This window comes from Glycine soja, chromosome 5 (genome assembly GCF_004193775.1).
Source record: "Glycine soja cultivar W05 chromosome 5, ASM419377v2, whole genome shotgun sequence".
In the NCBI taxonomy this organism is placed as follows: Eukaryota; Viridiplantae; Streptophyta; class Magnoliopsida; order Fabales; family Fabaceae; genus Glycine; species Glycine soja.
The window spans coordinates 42,698,702-42,719,394 of NC_041006.1; the positions used below are offsets into that span (position 1 = coordinate 42,698,702).

The window sequence follows — 20,693 nt, forward strand, 5'->3', positions numbered from 1 at the left end:
TGATAGCAAAGTTAGCTCGAAATTGCACTTAATGGTAAAAAAGTTTGCTCTTGGAAGTCAACAACTGGAGTGGGACCGCTTTATTTTAGCGCGAAATTCTCTCTTTATTTACATTGTAGGTTTAACCCAAAAAACCGAATCACCTGCTATAAACCCCAGCGACGCAAAGTGAGACTCCAGGTAAAAAACACACACGTGTCCACAATGAACGGATGACATAAAAAATGGTTTTGGACGAGGGTTGAATTGAAGGGCAGAGAAGCAAAGAGGCGCACCGCTTCTATGAATTTGCGCCGCGTGATCGGTACTTTAATGAAGGACCGTTGGATGAAGAATGGAACGATATCTGGCCGTTGAATATATACGAAAATTGAATTTGAAAAGCTTGGGAGAAAGAGGGAGGAGGAGAGGGGGCGAAGGCGAACACCACCAACAAAGAACACACACAACACAACCCCTTCTCCCTTCTCTTAATAATTGCAAAGTTTTTTTTTTCTTTCTTTCGTTCTTCTGTGTCGGTGTTTGGATCGAATTGTCTTTGATTCGAGAGTTGAACGCAGAGTCGGGCGCCGTTTGGATCTGAAACCAGTGAATTTGAGCTTATTTTTTGTTGAATTTGTAGCTGATTATTGTTGTTGTTATTATCAATAATCGGTGAGAGGAGTGAGTGAAATTTTGATTTTTTTTTTTTTAAATTATTGTTTTGATGGGGGAAGGTGAAGCTGAGGGGAGTGATGGCGCTCCCAAGAATATTGTGTCAAACGACGTCGTTGCGAATGCCCTGTTGCCGTTCGATGTTCCCGCCAAGAAGCTCGCGCGGCAGCTCGATTTCACCGATTTCGGTGGGATGCCGGCGCCGCCGCAGCCGCCGGTGATTTTGCCACTGCCGCCTTCTGCTTCTGTCAGGGTTGGGTGAGTTTTTTTAATCCTAAATGTTTTCTATTTTTCATTTCTCAAGAATATGGATTTTCAGATTTCTTAGAAAAAAAATAAGGTGTAATTGTATGTTTTTTTTTTAAAAAAAAAATGTCTGACTTTTGGAAATTCTGGGATTGCGAGTTCGGGAATAAAGTTTCGATTTTTATGCTTCTCGTACATGCGCGATGCTTGTTTGGTAGTTAGGAAGTTGAGTTGCAATCACAGTTTGTGAAGTGTTCTGTAGGAAATTTCCTTTCTGGTTTTGGGTTTGGCTGGTTGAGAAATGAGAAAGAAGTGACCGATAATTATTATTAGGTTTTGGTTAATTTAGTATGCATTGAATTTTATTTTATTTTTCTTGCAGCTGACGTGCTTGTTGATTAATTGAATTGCTCTTTGGTCTTCAATTAACGTTTGTTTTATTCAGGAAACCAGAATCTCCTAAATCGAGACCGAGGCCTGGCTTTGAAATTAAAGAAGCTACCCCGAAGAAGCAGAAGCAGTGCAATTGTAAACATTCAAAATGCCTGAAGCTGTAAGTGAAATACTCTGACTTTCTCTGTGATTTTTGTATTGTGCTTTTGCAGCTTGTTGGATGCAATGGGAAACTATGTGGAGCTAATGTTTGAAATGTCTTGAGCAGATATTGTGAATGTTTTGCTTCGGGAATATATTGTGACGGCTGCAACTGTGTAAATTGTTATAACAATGTGGAAAATGAAGCTGCTAGACGAGAAGCAGTTGAAGCTACTTTAGAACGGAATCCAAATGCATTTAGGCCAAAAATAGCGAGTAGCCCTCATGGAACACGTGATAGCAGGGTATGTGGTTGGTTTAGCTTTTGTGATGATTAATGTTGTGTGTTGTTTTTATATTGTGGCCGATAACGTTGATTAAGGGTATTGTATTTATTGATTATAAATTTAGAACCACATCAGGCTTGAATCTGCTCCACTGTTACAAGACATTATTACTTTTCTTTAATATGCACAAGGGATATTTTCTGCATTATAATTGGAGGTCACTTCTGCTTGTGTAATTGTTTTCCCACAGCATAATTTTATGTTCCATTAAGTGCATCATTCCATAATTATGGAATTATGCCTTTGCTTATTTAAAACAAGACATAGTTTAGATAAATTCGTTTTTTGGATCTCCTAAAATGTTGTGTCAATGAAACCAATACATTTCATTTTTGGTTTCCTTATTTGCATTTTCTTTTAATTTAGTAACACAAGGATAGAAAGTCAATAAAAATCGGAAAGCAATGTAACTAAAAGCAACTCAGGACTCAGGTAAGTGACAACCACTTGTCTCATTGTCTGCACAAAATGTTGGCTTTTGAAGGTATACAATTTTTCTATGACAGTAACCTATTGTTAATACACCTGACAAATTCACTTATATATGCTCTAAAGTGTAAAACTGTAAATAAATGATTTTTTTTTTCTGAACTCAGTAATTTTTCTAGTATTGTTAAAGATGTTGCATTTTTTTTAGTTTTTAATTGTTGACTATCTGTGAACTTAAAAATAAATGTAGGAGGATGCTGGGGAAGTTTTGATATTGGGAAAGCATAACAAAGGGTGCCATTGTAAAAAATCTGGGTGCCTCAAGAAGTACTGTGAGTGCTTCCAAGCCAACATTCTTTGTTCTGAAAATTGTAAATGCATGGATTGCAAAAACTTTGAGGGAAGTGAAGAGAGACAGGCTTTGTTCCATGGAGATCAAAATAACAACATGGTGTATATTCAGCAGGCGGCCAATGCTGCCATAACTGGAGCTATCGGTTCCTCTGGCTATTCTTCACCACCAATATCAAAGAAAAGAAAAGGTCAAGAACTGTTATTTGGGCCAACCGTCAAGGATCCATCAGTTGGCAGGCAGGGGCAACAGGTAAAAATTTGTTAATATTGTTCAGAGGTTTATTTTAACTTGCGAAATTGGTTAAATTGCAGAAATGGAGAAAAAAAGTTATCCAGTTTTACAATGTACTGTCACATAATCTTACTTGACTGTAATAATTACAATCATGTAATAGCAGTTTATATTTCCAATTAAACATGAAAGATGCATTTAAACTTGATTTAGTCCTTATTTAATTTATATATGCTCCCTTTGATTTGTTCCAATGTGTCTCCATGAGGAAGGCCTATCTCAAAATGCTAATCTATTGTGAATGAATAAAGACAAATCAATTCTGTAGCTTTGATGCTGAAAGTTTTGGTTCAATACCATGATGACTTAACATCTGCTCTAAAAAAAGCTCATCATGAGTTGCTATTTCATATTAGCTCGCTGCAATTTAGGGTGAAAACTATTAATGACTTTTTTATTTTTCAATTATATACAGTAATGTCATGAATGATGAATTATATATATATATATATATATATATATATATATATATTCTTTAATGTTCACCTGTTCACCAGGCAAACAATGTCAGAGTTCCTGCACCCTCCTCATCCTTGTCACCTATCCCAGGTGCTCGTGTTGGACCAGCAACATTAGGTCCTTCAAAATTAATGTACAGGTATGACTGGTTAAATTCATGAAAATAATGAACTTAAGATATATTTATTTAATTTAGTCATTAACTTGATTACTGTTGTAGGTCTCTTTTAGCAGACATCATACAACCACAGCACCTGAAGGAACTTTGCTCAGTTCTGGTGCTAGTATCTGGACAAGCCGCTAAGATGTTTACAGGTATGTTGACATGTTAAATTGTCAATTATGAATTTGTGTTATTTGTTTTGGAAGTATCATTACTGTTTTCTTTTTTAATTTCTTATGAGTAGAGTGGTAATAACCAAGAAAAGGTTTTTCTGTTTCCCACATTTTCCCTGTCTTTTCCCTTTCTCAAATGATCCTAAAAAAGTTGAGCTGTTCCATACAATGAGTGAGCATTATATATGGATTGGTATAATTTTGCATCTTAGAAATTGAATTGTTACATCAGATAAGACTTTCTAATTTGTTGTTCTAGAAACAAGTGCATCAGAAAATGAAGAGCTAAACAAGTTTTCAATCACAGTAAGGTTTAGAATTTTTTTTATCACCATGCTGTTTATGTGCCATCAAACTAGTTTGAGGATTTAATTAGCTAAATAATAAATTACAGAATTCAGCCTGTTTTAATTGATAATATACCTGCAAACAATAGTTTTCTTTAAGGGAAATGAGGAAAGCAGAAAAGGAAGTGCAATTAATTAAAAGCTGTTTATTTTGAACTTTGAAGTGGAATTAATTCTATGACACCTCTAAATGTTTGGTAACCCTGCCCATTTGCTGATGTTATTTGCCACTTGATAGTTGTTTGGTGAGTTTTAAATATGGGACGGAGTGCAATGCTCAAGATGCTGTGGTTTGCAAAAAATTTAGCACCTAAGAAACCTCTATATTGACAAGTGACCTTTTAGTGAATCTAAATTTTTCCTGTTATTCCATAGAAAATATGATTAGGAAACAGTTCATAAAACACTAAGAACTTTTTGGTTTCTGGAAATGCTTTCTTTTCCTATTTTCTGTTTCACTCATAATTATTAAAAAAAAAATTCATTTTATTTTGCTTTCAGAGATTTATATTGGAAATGGTGAAAACAAGAAATCAAGTGAAAATAATGTGGCATTTTTGTAATTATATGTAAAAAATGAGAAAATTGAATCAAAAAATATTTCCCAAAACCAAACAGGCTCTAATACTCGTGGAGTCGTGGTCCATGAATTTACAGATATACTTAGAAGTAAAGATTTTGGACTAGAAACTTCTAGTTTTCTGAATAATTGATGGTTCCAGTTGCTATCTACCAAACAATATTAGCTTTATCAATGTGCAATTGTACATTATTGACTTATTTTCTCTCACCAATTATTTTTATGACTGTGACAGACCACAAAAATTTCATGGATAAGCATGCTGAAGATCAGACAGAAACTTCTCGTGCTTCTTCAACTCAGGAGCAATTACCAAGCCAAAAGGAGGCTAATGTTGAGAAAGCTATGGCTGATGATGATTGTTCAAGTGCAAACCAGACAGATAATATCAGCCCGAATAATTCTTGTTCAGATGGTGCTGATGTCCCAAAAGGGAGGCCAATGTCTCCTGGAACTTTAGCATTGATGTGCGATGAGCAAGATACAATGTTCATGACTGCTGCCTCCACTGTCGGGTCAAGGGCACATGCTTGCAACACATCTTTGCAACCGCCTTATGGACAAGTAATGACAGAGGTCTATGCAGAGCAAGAAAGGATTGTATTGACGAAATTTAGAGATTTTCTCAATAGAGTTATCACTATGGGAGAAATAAATGGTAAGTTAATACTTTTTTCTGTTCTAGTTATAATTTCTTTGCAAAAAATTTATGAAATCCCATTCTTAGCACTGGTTCTCTTACAAATGAACCTTCTCAACTTTCAATGTAGACAACACCCACCCTCCCAATATCATTGACAAACATCCCAATAACTGCTTGTTTATTTTCCATTAGTTGATTTGTCTTTGTACCACCCTGTTAGTTATTTGAAGCTGAACCTGTATTATTTATGTATAAAGTGTCTGTATTTGAGCTCTGGTACTAATATCTATCAGTCCAGAGACAGTGTGTAAATTCATGAAGATAAAGAAATACGGCAAAGAAAGGAAAAGAGCAATTCTGGAACCTTCTGTTAGTTATCTGATACTCCTCTGACCCATTTGCTTTATGCCTTCTGGCACTGTCCATCCATTTCTTTAAGCTGCACATTTAACGTGACTATCTTCATGATTTCATTGTTGCTCCCCTGCTGAGCCTTGAGGCTTGATCCTCTTCTCAACGGTAACATTTAACTCCTCTTCTCAACGGTAACATTTAACGTGACTATTCTTAGTTATATCACATCCCTGCACATGATTTTTTGCCCCTCTGCCAAGAGCCAATCTATTCATATTCCATTTATTCCTCAGCAAGAGCTTGTGCAGTCCTTATACACCTAATCCATTTACTTTACTTCAAAGTTACGGGGGTGGTTCTGTTTTTTTGCTGATTACAATTTAATGGTGGTAAAGGATGAGTGAGTTCTATCATCTATGGAGCATGAAGTGAAGACCTCATATGGATAGAAAATGGTTGTCTCTATAGTTGTAAAGTGTACATCAAGACAGTTAGTCAGATTAACCAGCTGTTTCTAGTTTATTAATGCTTTGTCAGGCCTGCTTTTATATCGTTATGTCAGTTGAAATGGATTTGAAATTTCTGATTTCCATGGTCAGAAAGTATTGTGTGCTGGATTTCTTGTTTGTCTCAAGTAGAAATGTTAAATGTAATTGTTACACATACTAACACACTATATGTTGTGTATTTTTTGCATTTCCTACTTTATTGCTTGTTTGAAGTGACTGATTTTTGTTCCCAATTTCAGAAACAAAGTGCTCTTCATTAGCCAGAAGTGAATTAGAGAGTCAAAAGGATCCAAACATCAATTGTACTGGAAACGCCAGTACTGAGACACAGCATCAGCAGGGAGCCACTAATAACGGTGTTGCCAAAACGGCGGGCAACTCCATTAATTCTACATCTTTGTTTCCTGGTGGTAGTCTTGTTTCTGAAAATGGTGAAACTTATCCGAAGGTTGAAGAATAGATATGAAAGGAATCTAACATAGATGAGCAGAGATAACTCTGGAAGAAAAATTGTTTGAAGGTATGCTACAACTCTGAACTGTAAAAACACTTTCATTCTTCATTATATGGCTTCTCTTTGATGGGGGTGTCAATTGTCAAGCACACAGGCCCACCAAGTAGTCCAACTAGGATCAATTTTTTCGGTTATCAATTTTCTTCTTTTAATTTGGTCATTCATATAGAAATCTGAATTAATTGCTCTGCTTCGTCGTCTATTAATTATTAATCTATTAACCAAAAGATGGTTTTGGTGGACACATGTCAAAATCTCATGGAATTTTTCCTCCCTTTTCCAACAAGATCTAGTTCATTGTTGTCTTTTATTTGAACCGTTCAGATGGCATAGTGATTAACAAATATTTTTAATTATAAATATATTGTGCTATCTCTTTTTCTTCTAATAATAATATTATCGTTACTTTTCTTAATCATAATATTATTATTATTAGAAGAAAAAGAGACAGCACAATAAATTTATAATTAACAAATATTTGTGAATAATTTGAAATTTTTTATTATTTGTGAATAACTTTACATTGTCAAAATATAAATATTTAATTTTATGATTTTGTTCATATATTTTCTAAATCTTAATAGGTATTTTTTTTATACTTTTACTCTATTTTTTATTTTCATTACTGGGTAAGACAGTCGTGTTATTGCACTTTCCAACTAGTCTGTTCTGGTGATTGTGTTGTTCTTATATTGTGGTTGAGTCTCAAAAATACAAGTTCTACTGTCTGCTGAGATAAACATGAATAACTTCTTTATTTTGCGGGGTATTATGCCCAAACAAAAAGGAGTTACATGTGAATTGCCGTAATTTTGTTAAAGTCAGATAAGATAAATACTGGTATTATTCTGTTTAGGATTAATTGGAATCATTTATGTGTTTGGTCTACTTTGTTTTTAAAAAATAACTGTTTTTGTTTATTTTTCTGAAGAATTTTTTAGAAATAAGTGGTTATTTTTCCTAAAGTTATTTCAAACGTGATCAATCGAATAAATTAGATGATATGATGATAACGGTTTATATTTGAAATACATATAAACATTTTTAAACATGTAAAAATAGATTAACATGTTAGTCTAAGTAAAAGATTTTTTTTTTTTAAATAAAGTCTCGATGTGAACCTTGGATGGAGTTTTAGGCGTCCGTTAGTACAATTGTGTCATTCAGCAGCTTGCATTAAAAATTGCCAAGGATTTGCAAAATAAAATCTGTGCTTTGCTATTTCCTAACACGAATGAACATTTTCTAATCCGCAGTAATTCTGTATTCATTTTGAAAAAATGTGTAATACAATGCGCTAACAGGAACGGTTTAAGTTTGATTGTTTTTTTAGTTTCAGGCCATATTGAGCTGAATAATAAAAATATACTTTATGCGTCTGGCTCCCAAAGGAATATAAAAACAAAGTAGACCAGTAAAACAATTAGTCCTCTTCTCTCCGTCACCGCACCTCCCACAACCACCATTCTAGCAACTACTGCCAATCTCTCTCCGCCGCCACTACCTTAGCAGTCCGGTGCATATACGATCGAGAAGTCAAGATAACAGCAAATCAAGAAATCAAAAGCAGAAATTAAAAACAAAGGATTCAGAAATCAGATCGCAGGATCTTTCTCGAACAAATTTCATAATAGATCCAACAAATCGAAAACAAGAAATTGAAAACAGATTCGTCACCGCCACACGCGGCTTTGTCTCGCGCCTTCAACAATCATCTTGGTACCACCAAGCCATCACCTCCATTTGCAACATACGCGTCGGGACGACTGCCAGAGACGACCATTCCTTTTCTCATTGTTGTATCGCCGCAAAACCATCGAAACCAGAGCCACCGTCGTTGGTTAGGGCCACCCGCAACTTCCTCGCTCTTGACACCACGCTTAATCTCTCTTAGCGTCTGGCGGCAACGTTTCTAGCGATCTCGTTCAACTCATTTGTCATATTTTTTACAAATTTAGATATAAATTTTTTATTTTTTCTCCGGAGACGACGTCTAATAAATTTGAAAACGAAAATGAATATTTATTCAATTTAATATTCATAATAATCAAAATAGTGTAAAAAATTGTACGATCAATTTTTTTTATAAATATCCTATCAGTTAATTATAAATATCTTAAGCATGGCTTTGAAGTAATTAATTAATTATTATAAAAATCTTGGAAGAAACGGATGTAATTTGTTAAAAAAAATAAAAATAAAAGAAAATGAGAAATGTAAAAGACGAAACGGCGCCGTTGCGATGGTAATAATGTGGTCCTGGGAAAGCATACTGCATAGTGATAGTAGCGGCGGGCGAAGGTTTGATACTGGGAAGAAGAATGGCAATGGCATCATTGAAGGTAATGTGTAGGTTTTCGTGTAGGTTACAGAGTGTTATTGCTCATAACCATAACAAGTTCACCAAACCCTCTCTCTCTCCTGTTTCTCTCTCTGCGCCACGCCTTTCTCGCACTTCCCGGTGAGACCACACCCACATCACTATTATTAACGTTTCCTTCTTCTAAACCTAAAACTAAACCTAAAAGTGACATTTTTTTTTCTGTGATTAGGTTACCAGTGGAATTGGGATGCTTGGAATCAATGATGCCGTTTCATAGCGTTGTAGCTTCAGCTCGATTAGTGTCAAGCTTGTCTATTGAGTCTCTCGGTTGGGGATTAGTTCCTCAAGGTCTGTCTCCTTCACTAATAGTAATCTTCTTCTCATTGCACACCACACTAATACCCCTTACTTTCTTCTTCTCTTTTGCACACTAAACCAACCCTAGTGGGTTAAGTTAATATTTCATATCTTGTCCTGTGTCCATTCTTGCTGTTTTCCGTTGCTTTATGAATTAGAACCGTAAATGGGGTGACTAAGGCCTGGTTGGATAAACTTTTATAGGAAAAGAAAATAAGAATGTAAAATAAATTGAAATCAACTTATGCACTTCAGATTTTAGAGAAGTTAGATGAGACAGCTTCTATAAAAGTCAAGTGCATAAGTTGATTTAACTTTTTGGAGAAGCATAATTCATTTTTCTTCTCCTATTACAAGTGATGTTTGAGAAATTTATCCAAATTAGACTTAATCCTGAGAACTAGTCTTTCAAGGTGTGGATAAAATGCTTCCTTGCTGATTTGTATGGACATACCATTTGGTTCTTGTTGGTTAGAGTTAGAGCTTTGTTGTGTGGAAGATTTTTATAGGGTATACCATATGATCAGCACTTGGGCACTGGAAGTATTTATATTTGTGATAGAATTTACTTAGATGTGAAAAATCATAAAGTGGGCTTTCAAGGGAAAAGATGTTCTGAAGCCTGGCACCAAGGGGTAGGAAGAGGGGGTTCTTCTAAATTATACAGTAAATTGCTCATATCATTTCCATTTTACCCATTGTCTTTAAATTTTGGATGTAAGGCTAACGTTAGAAAAATAGACAGGTATTGTTAGTCATATGATAGAAATCGCACTATGATAGTTGTATTAATATATTATGACTTAAAAAATGTCAAAATAAATCATGGTGTTATTTATTTATTGAAGTTTTGCTGAAGTGAATTCCAGGGTACAAGTGTTAACTGTTAACTAGAGATACCTGATGCTCAAAAAGATAAATATATTCATTTTTTTTTAATTATTGCATAAAATTGTGTTCTTTTAGACTTTGTTAGAAGTAGAGAAGTAGCCTGCATGAGTAAATAGCTACGTTTGATGTAAATCTTGTTATACCCTGTAGAATTATTAGATTTTTTTTAAGTACATTGTTGATATGATAATTGCACACATCTCATTTTTCCTTCTAATTTGAGGTACCAAATTTAATAACTGAACAACAATAACTTATTGTGATGCTTCCATTTGTCTATTTTACAGGTATTTCCATGCCTTTATGACAGCATTTGTCTGCAGTTAGTTGCTGCAAGGTAGCATTTTCATCGGATGGCAGGCTCATGTTGATGTTTTCATCAATTGTAATCTTGAGACCACTGACATAGGATCCTTCATCTGACATATTTGAGGAACATTCAGTGCAATTGATGTTGCTTACATAATGTTTGGTTCATTTTATCTTCCTATATTTCTGGAATATCATTTTTTGGTTTTTCCAGTCTGGATGATTTTCTTGTCAACTAATAATGCATTAAAGTGCATTATACTGAGGATTTAATCCATTTACTAGTTAACGTTTCCATTATTACTACAGATCTATGGTTTTACAACTATAAGTCATTGGCAAACCAGGTATGATATAGTAGTGTAGATGGGTCTAGCAAATGGGAAATGAGAATCATATATAAAAGTTGCACTCTCCCAATAACATTTCTCATGTAGGAAAGAGAGTGCTAAAGAGTGGATTGCTAAGATTCTCATGTAGTGTGATGATTTTGCATCCTTGGTTGACAGTTGACATGGGTGGAATGGGAACAAAATAGATTGTTGCTTTAGAACATGCTAAATCGGTACCTGCTGTTGTTGATACCTACCCTTTTGTTTCTATATGCAGTAATCTTGTTCCAATTCCATTTTGCTTGTTTTAATGATTTTCAAGAATGGTTTGATTGGTTTTTATCTAAAAAAAATAAAATTGTGGATTTGTTTGAATCCTAGGTTAAAAAAATTTAGGTTTGAATATGTTTTTAATCCCTTTTAAGTTGATATTTTTTCATTTTTAGTCCTTACAAGTTTGTTTTCTAATTTTAGTCCCTATAAATTGATACTTTTCCAATTTTGGTTCATGATTAAGTTTTTTTTGTTCTTTTTTAGTTCTTGTAAGTTTATGTTTGTTCAATTTTAGTCCTTTTCAAGATTCCAATTTTTTCATTTATACTCTTCATAAGTTCGCACTTATAAGAATAAAAATTAAAAAAATGTAAACTTACACCACTAAAAATGAACAAATTATCTTGCAGGGACCAAAATTGAAAAGAAGTAAACTTACAGAGACTAAAATAAGAAAAATGAATCTATAGGGACTGAAAGTGAAAAAATACTAATTTACAAGGACTCAAAATATATTTAAGTCAAAAATTTATATTGCATTTTATAGCAAGGCGTAGTAGTTTTCACTCAATTTTGATGTTTATGTACAAGCATTGCTATGACCCAAGAAAGGTTTGTAAAGTGTTTCTGTTGAGTGGCTTTGGACATCGACTCATCTCAATTGAAGGTTTTTTTTTTTTTTTTTTTCCATTGAGAGGAACTCCTTCCAACTATTGGCAAATGCAAGATATTTCTGTCTTTGAAGTTTTACCAAATGTGCATATTAACCCCTTTGTATGTAGTTAAGGTAGCTTTAAAACACATTGGCAATTTTTGGACCTTGATTCATCTCAATTGAAGTTTATTTTTTTCCATTGAGAGGAACTCCTTCCAACTATTAAAGTGTTTCGGTTGAGTGGATTTGGACCTTGATTCATCTCAATTTAAGTTTTTTTTTCATTGAGGCATGTGCAAGAAATTTCTGTGTTTGAAGTTATCAAATGTGCATAGCTTTAAAACACAATGACAATTTTTTCAGATAGTAAAACGTTACGGTGCAAAATTTTAGTAGCTTATTATATACCATTAAAACTCGGGGTGAGTCTAGGGAGTGCTCAAGTTGAGCTTACGTTGAAGAAATTGAGTTTTTAATTAACTTAGTCAATTTCATTACTGATAAACTTTATTAAAGCGAATCCAATGTATATTTTATAGTGGAAAAAATTAACAAATTTGGCACTGGATATGCAAGTTTAAAAAAGAAAACGATTATTGGAGAGACAACAAAGGGAGAATCATTTTGAAGTGAAGAACAGTTTTCTTTGGGATACATATGGATCTTTAGCTAGTTTACACAAATGCACGATTATAAATCTGGGTGGTAGTAGTACGGTCAAAATTTATATAGAATAAAATATAAAGAGAACAAATTAATTCTTTTGAAATATAAGGATCAAAATTTAAAAAGCTAAAGATTAAAAATGTATTTAGTTCACATAAAAGTAAATTTAGTGATTCAGCTCAGGTATAAGATTTAAATCTTAATTTTGGAGTTTTTTTTTTGTATTGGGAAGTGATTTAATTTATTTTTGTTTGTTTGAAAGGGTATATAGAATAAGAAAGTCAATGAGGTCATTAAGTGAATTGGTTGAAGAGGATGGGTGAGTAAAAAAAATATAGAATTATTTAAAATTGTATTTTAATCAATTTTTTCTATATGAGAAAAAGTTAGGATAAACCTTAAGATTCAGTGAGTGGTCACAGGATACTTACATTGTATATCTCAATTTCAACTTAAGTACCTTTATATTTAAATTGAAAATAATATCTTGAGAATTTTGAGTTAAAAAAACACAATCGGCCGTGAGACCAAATTTATTTATTTATTTATTTTAAAAAAAGAATTTAACCAACTATTTTTTTTTAAAAAGTCTCACAAAATTTTAATTAGATAAAGCTAAAGTGGAATTATAAGTCTTTTTTCTTAATCAATAAAATGTATATATATACCTCAAATATGAAAGAATCCATTGAATAAACCTTATGTGTTTTCACTCAAGACAACACTTATTATACATAATATGAATGAAGCAAAAATATTTACTAAAAAATAAAAAATTCAAATAAATTTAAATAAAAAAATATAATAATGTTAAAACTAATACAAAGGTTAACTTAAAAAAACAAAAAAAAAACAATACAGAGATCTATTCTTTACCTTTGGAATGTAGAGTTGTATCTTTGGCTGATTTAGGGGACTGCAACGACCTTGCATTTCATTTGACATATTGTGGCGTGGTAGAGTGTGTAATAAAAATTAATAATTAATTAAAGAAACAAAAAAAATTCAAGAAATAAAAGACTTTCATTTTTTTAAAAGGTAACTCAATTTTTTTATATCATAAAATTAAAGAAATTTATTTTATTTTGGAAAATAAGTAGTTGTATTGATTAATTAAAAAACTAATTAACAATTTGATAAATGGATAAAAGATAGGTAATCGAAGTATGAGAGTTCAAATTTTAAGCTATATTTTACTCTTTTTTTAATTCCTTTTTCCCTATCTTCTCTCCTATACAATTCATTATTAACGTCTGGATATATTTATCGTAATTTTTGTATTTTCATCTTTTAGGGACACATTTATCAACGGAATGAGAAGATGAAAAGTAAAAAAAAAAAATATGACAAATAAGTCCTATGTTGGCAATCCATGTTGGCAATCATTTCAGTGACAAATTTGTCCCTTCGTGCCACGTAGGCTATGTTATTAACATTGACAGACAAAAGTTAACGACGAGATATATTTGTCGTATTTTTTACACTTTGAGAGACTAAATTTTGTATTTTCATCTTTCAGGAATGCATTTGTCAGCGAATTACACATTGAGGGACAAAAGTGACTATTTACCCTTTAATCTAAATTATTCTTGATCATAGGGTTATTGTGAATAGGACATCAATCATTTAGATCAATATATATGTAATGATTTTTATTAAATAAAGATTAATAAATCTCATTTATTAGATTGCATATATAGATGATGTATATGTAAATTTCTTCATTGAACTGACTCAATTGATAATTCCTCGTAATGAATGTTATCTTGAGATGTCAATAGGAAATTCTCAAGAAGAAATATAATGATTTCCTTTGATATGATATTATCATAGTAATTAACAAATTATTTGTTATATTTTAATTTCGACCTTAGGACACTAGTTGAATGAATATTGGATGTGATTAAATTCTTGGAGAATTAATGATTGATTAAGAAAGAATCCATCAACTCTAAGTAATGAATTTGAGCTCTATGATAAAATTAAGACCTTGCACGTGTAAGACTAATAATATAGTCTAGTTAACCTTGAGTCATAAATGATGAAAGGAAATATTGCATTGTTACCTAGGCGGTAAGGAATGTAGTTAAGTGTATGATTAGTAAATTAATTATGATTAATGAATACAATTTAGTATTGAATCTACGAGGTTATACACAAACGAGTATTTCAAAAAAAAATTTATTTGATATTTAAATTTGAGAATTTAATTTAATCAAATAAATATTTTAGTGAAATATTATTATATTCTTTGCTAGTATCAAAAATATAATTAATATAAACAAAGAATATTATTTTACAAATGTGAAAGTTACGTATAAGGTAAGAATAAGAATAAGATTCTATTGTTATATATAAAGTTTAGATCATATGATTATTTACCCTAATTAATCATAAAAATTATTTTTGCATTACATAAAAACTTCTCAAAATAAAAAGATATGAGATAATTTTTATTTTCAAATATAAAGATAAAAAAATATAAAATTATTTTAAATATTTTTTTTTAAAAAAAAAGTCAAGATCCATATCTCTTTAAATGTTGTAAATAGATAACATCTACTTGATAGTAGAGTGCACAAAAAACAAACTAAAAAATGTAAGGCCGCTAGACCTAAACAGGAGAGAGAGTTTGCTCTCTATTTTTTATTCATCAAAGAGAGTTGATGCTAAAGATTGATAGTCTTCACACTTATAGAAAAAAATTATTACTTGAAGAATCTAATCTTCTTTATTTATTTACTATTTTTTTTAATGCAAATTAAATTCTAATTTTCCTTTTGGCAAGTGTTGAAAACAAATACGTATCATGTTGGTGATTGATGGCCCCCTTTAACTTCAACAGTCTGCAACTTTCTCACTCTTTGTCGCGTGTATCTTCCTTGGCCTTCAACTCAATATTCTTCTTCACCGGAAACCGTCACCAAGAGAGACAGGAGGGGTTCTTTCAAACCAAAAGCTAGCACTAGCAGCAGTTACAAGGTTAGTGAGTTAGTGAGAGAGTGAAGAAGAAAAAGGATAAGGATAGCCCTGAAGTGAAGCTGAAGAATGGTTTGGATATGTGTTCTAAAAGAGGTGATGTTATGGGGGCATTATCCTTATACGACTCAGCAATCTCAGAGGGTGTCAAACTGGGGCAGCATCATTACACTTTGTTGTTGTTTCTTTGTTCTTCCGCTGCTGTTGGTGTTGTTCGACCAGCTAAAAGTGGAAGTGGTGCTAGAACTTTGAACGCACTTGTTTCCTCCAATGAAGTTCCCAATGAGGGAACAAATGGCACACATTTTGAGTTGAACGGCAATGCTGAATTAAATTCTGATTTGAATTTCACCGAGAAAGATGGGATATAATTGGTGAGTGAGGATGTCAAGAGATATGCACTGCAGAGAGGGTTTCAAGTGTATGAGAATATGCGTGTGGATAAGGTTCAAATGAATGAGGCTGCGTTGGCGACATGGCTTTTGAGATGGTGAAGCAGATGGTTAAGGTCTTATGGTCCTGCTTTGTCCACCTTTTGCAATAATGGGGAAATAGATAAGGCATTTGCTGTTGAAAAGCACATGCTAAACATGGTGTTTACCCTGAAGAACCTGAGTTGGAGGCTCTCTCCAGGGTGAGCGTAGGAGCTGGAAATAGTGATAAAATTTACTATGTGTTGCATAAACTAAGAATTATTGTGAGGAAAGTATCACCGACTACTGGGTCTTTGATTTTTGATTTGTTTAAGAACAAGCAGGCTTCAAGAGTTGGGAAGAGAAAATGGGATAAGAGATTAATAATGGAAGCAACAGAGAATAATGGTGGAGGCAGGCATGGGCAAGGGTGGTTGGGTAAGGGGAAATGGGAAGTTGTTCATACAACTATTGGAAACGATGGATTGTGTAAATGCTGTGGGGTGCAGTTGACAACTATTGATCTTGATCCTGTTGAAACTCAGAATTTTGCCAATTTGGTTGCATCCTTAGCTGTAATGAGAGAAAAAGGGTCAAACTTCCAGAAATTTCAAGTAAGGAACTTTTATAATGCACATTTGTTCTAATCTCATTATAGATTGATGAAATTGAACTTGGAATATGTGAAATTGTGCGTTGCAGAAATCGCTTGATACTATGGACCTTTTGAAGCAGTGGTAGATGCTGCAAATGTTGGTCTTTTCGGCCAAGGGAGGTTCATGCCACAGAAGGCAAGTTACTGAATGTGCCAAATACTTCTTTTTTTTGCCTTGCTTGTTGTTCTTATTATGGTTATTGATTATTTTCTTCTGAGATGAAAAATTTTAGATCAATGCCGTTGGCAATGAAATATGCCAAACGCTCCCTTCAAAGAAGTTTCCACTTATTATTTTGCATAATAAACGCAGCAAGGGAGACAAAATGGATGAACCAATCAATAGGTCATTAATTGATAAGTGGAATAATGCTGATGCACTCTATGCAACACCTTCTGGATCAAATGACAATTGGTAAGAACAAAATGGGATAATATATTGCTGATAACTTTTTTGTTATCTATTTCTACTGATTATGCATATCATGCTTCATTTACTAACATGTGCTTCAGGTACTGGTTGTATGCAGCTATAAAATTTAGATGCTTACTTGTTACCAATGATGAGATGAGAGATCATCTATTTCAACTTTTGGGAAATGACTTTTTCCCCAAGTGGAAAGAAAGGCATCAGGTGAGCAAAGCTTTTTGGAAAGAATTTTTTTCTATCAGATATTCGTTCTTATTGTCGTACTGGTTTTATATATTTGCTGAAATAAGGCTTAACTTTGGTTTTTGGTTAAATCATATATGATGCTTGGCTTTGTTTCTCTTTCTTAGATAATTTGCAATTTAAGGCCGTTCTAATGTTGGAATCACTGTCTTCCAAATTTAAGGTACGCTTCAGTTTCTCTGATACTGGTAGTCCAGTGTTTCACATGCCCCCTCCTTGTTCTGTTGTTATTCAGGTAAGCTCTTACACTGTTTCAAAAATGGCGGAACAAGAATACAAATTAAATTATATTTGTCTATAAATTTAAAGTTTAAACAATAAAGTTTTAAAGAAAGAAATATAACATGGCAATTGTGGTAGCAGGAATCAGATGAAGGCCACTGGCATATTCCAATTTAAGCAGAACTTAATTATGAGTCAGAAAGAAGATGGTTGTGCATTACCCGTGCTAAATTAGACGTGCTTTCCAAAGATTCTTCAACATCTATAGGTAATTGCTGGCACACCGCACACTCACTGGGGATTGTATCCGGTTCACATTTACATGGTTGCTTTTACAACTACTTATTGTCTTCATTATTGTTGTTTCAATGAAATTAATGATATCAATTTCATGATGTATTGATATTTCTCAAAGTAAAAAAAAAAAAAATAGTTCTCAACAATGAAATTTTAAGCTTTAGCAACAAATTCATTATCAAAATACATGCTATATAGAAGAAATTTGTACTTTTCTAGAGGTTTTCTAAATTCTATTCCATTGATGCTTCTTGTATTAACTCTCCATAACTTATGCTACCCAAGTACATCTGGACTAATATACTCTCAGCTAGCTTATGATGAGTGACTTAAGAATGCCATGAACTGCTCAGGAAATTATCAGTTCTTCTAAAGTAATTACAGTAACTTTAAAAGTCTAAACGTAGCTCAAGCACCGTGAAAATGATATAATTTATTCAGTACTCGTCATCTCAATATATATTCCCTGGTTAACCTTTCCACCCAACCATTTACAACTTTCAAGCTATGACACTTTAGTAACGGTTGCATGAAAGTGTCATGTAGCCTACTTTAATTCTGTCTATAACAGTATGGCACACCTCAAAATCCTCCATAGAACTTATTTTTTGCGTGCATGTCTGCTTTGCATCCGTCAACATGAGCATGGTTTAACAACTTGATGCCTACTTTTGTATTCTGTACTTGGGAAGAGTGACTTCAATGTATGCCATATCTATTGCCAATTATAAAGTTATCCCTTATAAAAATTAACTCTGCATATCAATTTGGTGAATTTAACTGGATGTTATACTAATTCCCTCCTTGCTTTCCCTTCCTTTCATTAGACTCTAAACCTTTGCAAAAAGGAGAATGTGCAAGATCGGCTACTAGAAATGCGTCTGTGTTAAGATTTGACTGTTGGAACTGCCTAACAAATTATAGTAGATAAGATTTTTATGCTATTTTTTAGGAAAAAATAAAAGTCATGTTGACTGATAGGATAAAACAGTTTTGATCCTATTCTCTAGGCATGATTTGTTAGTGGTGTTATCTTTCTGTTAGTGATGTTATCTTTTTGTTAGCAGTTACTATATTTTCCATGCTTTTAAATACGTTGCTTCATATCAGAATAAAGAAAGCCTTTGCAGTCTCAATTTCTTTCTTTATGCTCCCTTTTATTGTTTAATATTTCTGTCTACTCTTATTAAAAAAAATAACAAATTGGTATCTAGAGCTCTTATCTTTAAGGGATCTGTGAGTTGAGAGAAATCACAATGGAGGGAGAAACATCATACACAACAGGTTCACCACCAATTTTTGATGGTGAGGAGTACGAATTATGGGCTGCAAGGATGACTGCTCATCTTGAAGCTTTGGATCTTTGGGAGGCAGTAGAAGAAAACTATGATGTTCCTGAACTACCTTTAGATCCAACGGTGGCTCAGATGAAGAATCACAGAGAAAGGAAGACCAAAAAGGCTAAGGCTAAAAATTGCCTTTTCTCTGCTGTGTCAAAAATTATTTTTACAAGAATTATGAACTTCAAGTCTGCCAAACAGATTTGGGATTATCTCAGATCAGAATATCAAGGTTGTGAAAGAACCAAAGGCATGCAAGTACTCAACTTGGGCAGAGAATTCGAGATGCAGAGCATGAAAGAGACTGAAACAATTAAAGGCTACGCTGACCGGCTGTTAGGCATAGCAAATAGAGTGAGGCTTCTTGGGAAAGACTTTCCTGATGAAAGAATAGTGCAAAAAATCCTGGTCACTATACCCGAGAAGTATGAATCGAAGATATCAGCATTGGAGGAGTCTAAAGACCTGTCAACCATCACCTTGGGAGAACTCATAAATGCTCTACAAGCCCAGGAGCAGAGAAGAATGATGAGACAAGAGGAGGTGGTACAAGGTGCGTTTCATACGAAAACACAAAATTCAAGAGGTGGCAAAGACAAGAAGAACAACAAATGGAGGAACGAAAAACCAGAAGGCTCCAACAAGCAGCAAGGTGAGACCTTTCCTCCTTGTCCGCATTGCAAAAAGACAAATCATCCTGAAAGAAAATGTTGGTGGAGGCCAGATGTCAAGTGCAGAAAGTGTGGCAATATGGGACATGTAGAGCGAATATGCAAGTCCAAATCAGAGGAAGCAAAGGTGGTTGCGGAGGAACGAGAAGATGAGCAACTCTTTGTTGCAACATGCTTTGCCACAAGCAATAGTTCCAGTGATTCATGGTTAATAGACAGCGGCTGCACAAACCATATGACCAATGACCTGAACCTCTTTAAAAAACTTGACAAAACCATTGTTTCCAAAGTAAAAATTGGAAATGGTGATTTCATCTCAGTCAAGGGAAAAGGGATTGTTGCTATTGAAAGCTTGACAGGTTTGAAATATATCTCTGATGTCTTATATGTGCCTGACATTGATCAAAATCTACTTAGTGTTGCTCAGCTTGTAGAGAAAGGCTTCAAAGTTATATTTGAAGAAAATTGGTGCTTGATCAAAGATGCAAAAGGAAAAGACGTATTCAAGGTGAAAATGAGGGCTAAAAGCTATGCTTTAAATCTAATGGAGGAGAAGCAAATAGCTTTTTCAAGCATGGCCACCAATGTTGAACTATGACACAAAAGGCTCGGACACTTCCATCTTGCTGGACTTTTATACATGCAAAAACATGCCTTGGTGAAAGGTGTGTCAATGCTTGAAGACAAGTTAGCCGATTGCATGGCTTGCCAATATGGTAAGCTAGTCAGAAAACCATTTCCTCAATCAACTTGGAGAGTAACTCAAAAGCTGCAATTAGTTCACACAGATGTTGGGGGACCTCAGAGAGTATCATCTTTAAATGCATTGGTGGAGAATCAAAGTGATTGCAGGTTGCAAACAATAAGGTCTGACAATGGGAAGGAATACAAAAATGATGTTTTTGATAAATTTTGTGAAGAAGCTGGCATTGAGCACCAACTCACCGTACCTTACACCCCACAACAAAATGGTGTGAGTGAGAGAAAAATAGAAGTATCATGGAGATAACAAGGTGTATGCTGCATGAAAAGGAGTTGT

The 20,693-nt window shown here is 33.6% G+C and overlaps 2 protein-coding genes and 1 pseudogene across 3 annotated transcripts; all 3 read left to right on the forward strand.

Moving 5' to 3' along the window:
* The first annotated feature begins 352 nt into the window (after positions 1 to 352).
* LOC114413575 (protein tesmin/TSO1-like CXC 5) lies at positions 353 to 10,775 on the forward strand. 2 transcript variants are annotated; one of them, XR_003666945.1, is made up of 9 exons: positions 353 to 912; positions 1,346 to 1,453; positions 1,562 to 1,739; positions 2,461 to 2,814; positions 3,354 to 3,454; positions 3,536 to 3,630; positions 4,814 to 5,236; positions 6,324 to 6,604; positions 10,457 to 10,775. XR_003666945.1 is itself a non-coding variant. In XM_028378042.1 (8 exons), exons 1-8 carry the CDS (start codon positions 707 to 709, stop codon positions 6,542 to 6,544), a joined length of 1,686 nt encoding a protein of 561 aa, XP_028233843.1. In that variant the 5' UTR covers positions 354 to 706; the 3' UTR covers positions 6,545 to 6,842. The 2 variants fall into 2 exon arrangements, 1 of the variants encoding a protein (XP_028233843.1); XM_028378042.1 differs by lacking the exon at positions 10,457 to 10,775 and having other exon boundaries at positions 354 to 912; positions 6,324 to 6,842.
* Positions 8,795 to 10,773, forward strand: LOC114413576. Its single transcript, XM_028378043.1, has 3 exons — positions 8,795 to 9,059; positions 9,151 to 9,269; positions 10,457 to 10,773. Exons 1-3 carry the CDS (start codon positions 8,920 to 8,922, stop codon positions 10,474 to 10,476), a joined length of 279 nt encoding a protein of 92 aa, XP_028233844.1. The 5' UTR covers positions 8,795 to 8,919; the 3' UTR covers positions 10,477 to 10,773.
* Positions 10,776 to 15,178: 4,403 nt separating the features above from the next.
* LOC114413577 lies at positions 15,179 to 18,770 on the forward strand (annotated as a pseudogene).
* Positions 18,771 to 20,693: the final 1,923 nt, after the last annotated feature.

Bases quoted from the DNA above. Each gene is read 5' to 3' on its own strand.
- LOC114413575 (XM_028378042.1), top strand. From the start codon at position 707: ATGGGGGAAGGTGAAGCTGAGGGGAGTGATGGCGCTCCCAAGAATATT. The intron at 913-1,345 runs GTGAGTTTTTTT...TGTTTTATTCAG, and splicing joins TCTGCTTCTGTCAGGGTTGG to GAAACCAGAATCTCCTAAAT. The intron at 1,740-2,460 runs GTATGTGGTTGG...AAATAAATGTAG, and splicing joins ATGGAACACGTGATAGCAGG to GAGGATGCTGGGGAAGTTTT.
- LOC114413576 (XM_028378043.1), top strand. From the start codon at position 8,920: ATGGCAATGGCATCATTGAAGGTAATGTGTAGGTTTTCGTGTAGGTTA. The intron at 9,060-9,150 runs GTGAGACCACAC...TTCTGTGATTAG, and splicing joins CGCCTTTCTCGCACTTCCCG to GTTACCAGTGGAATTGGGAT. The intron at 9,270-10,456 runs GTCTGTCTCCTT...TCTATTTTACAG, and splicing joins TTGGGGATTAGTTCCTCAAG to GTATTTCCATGCCTTTATGA.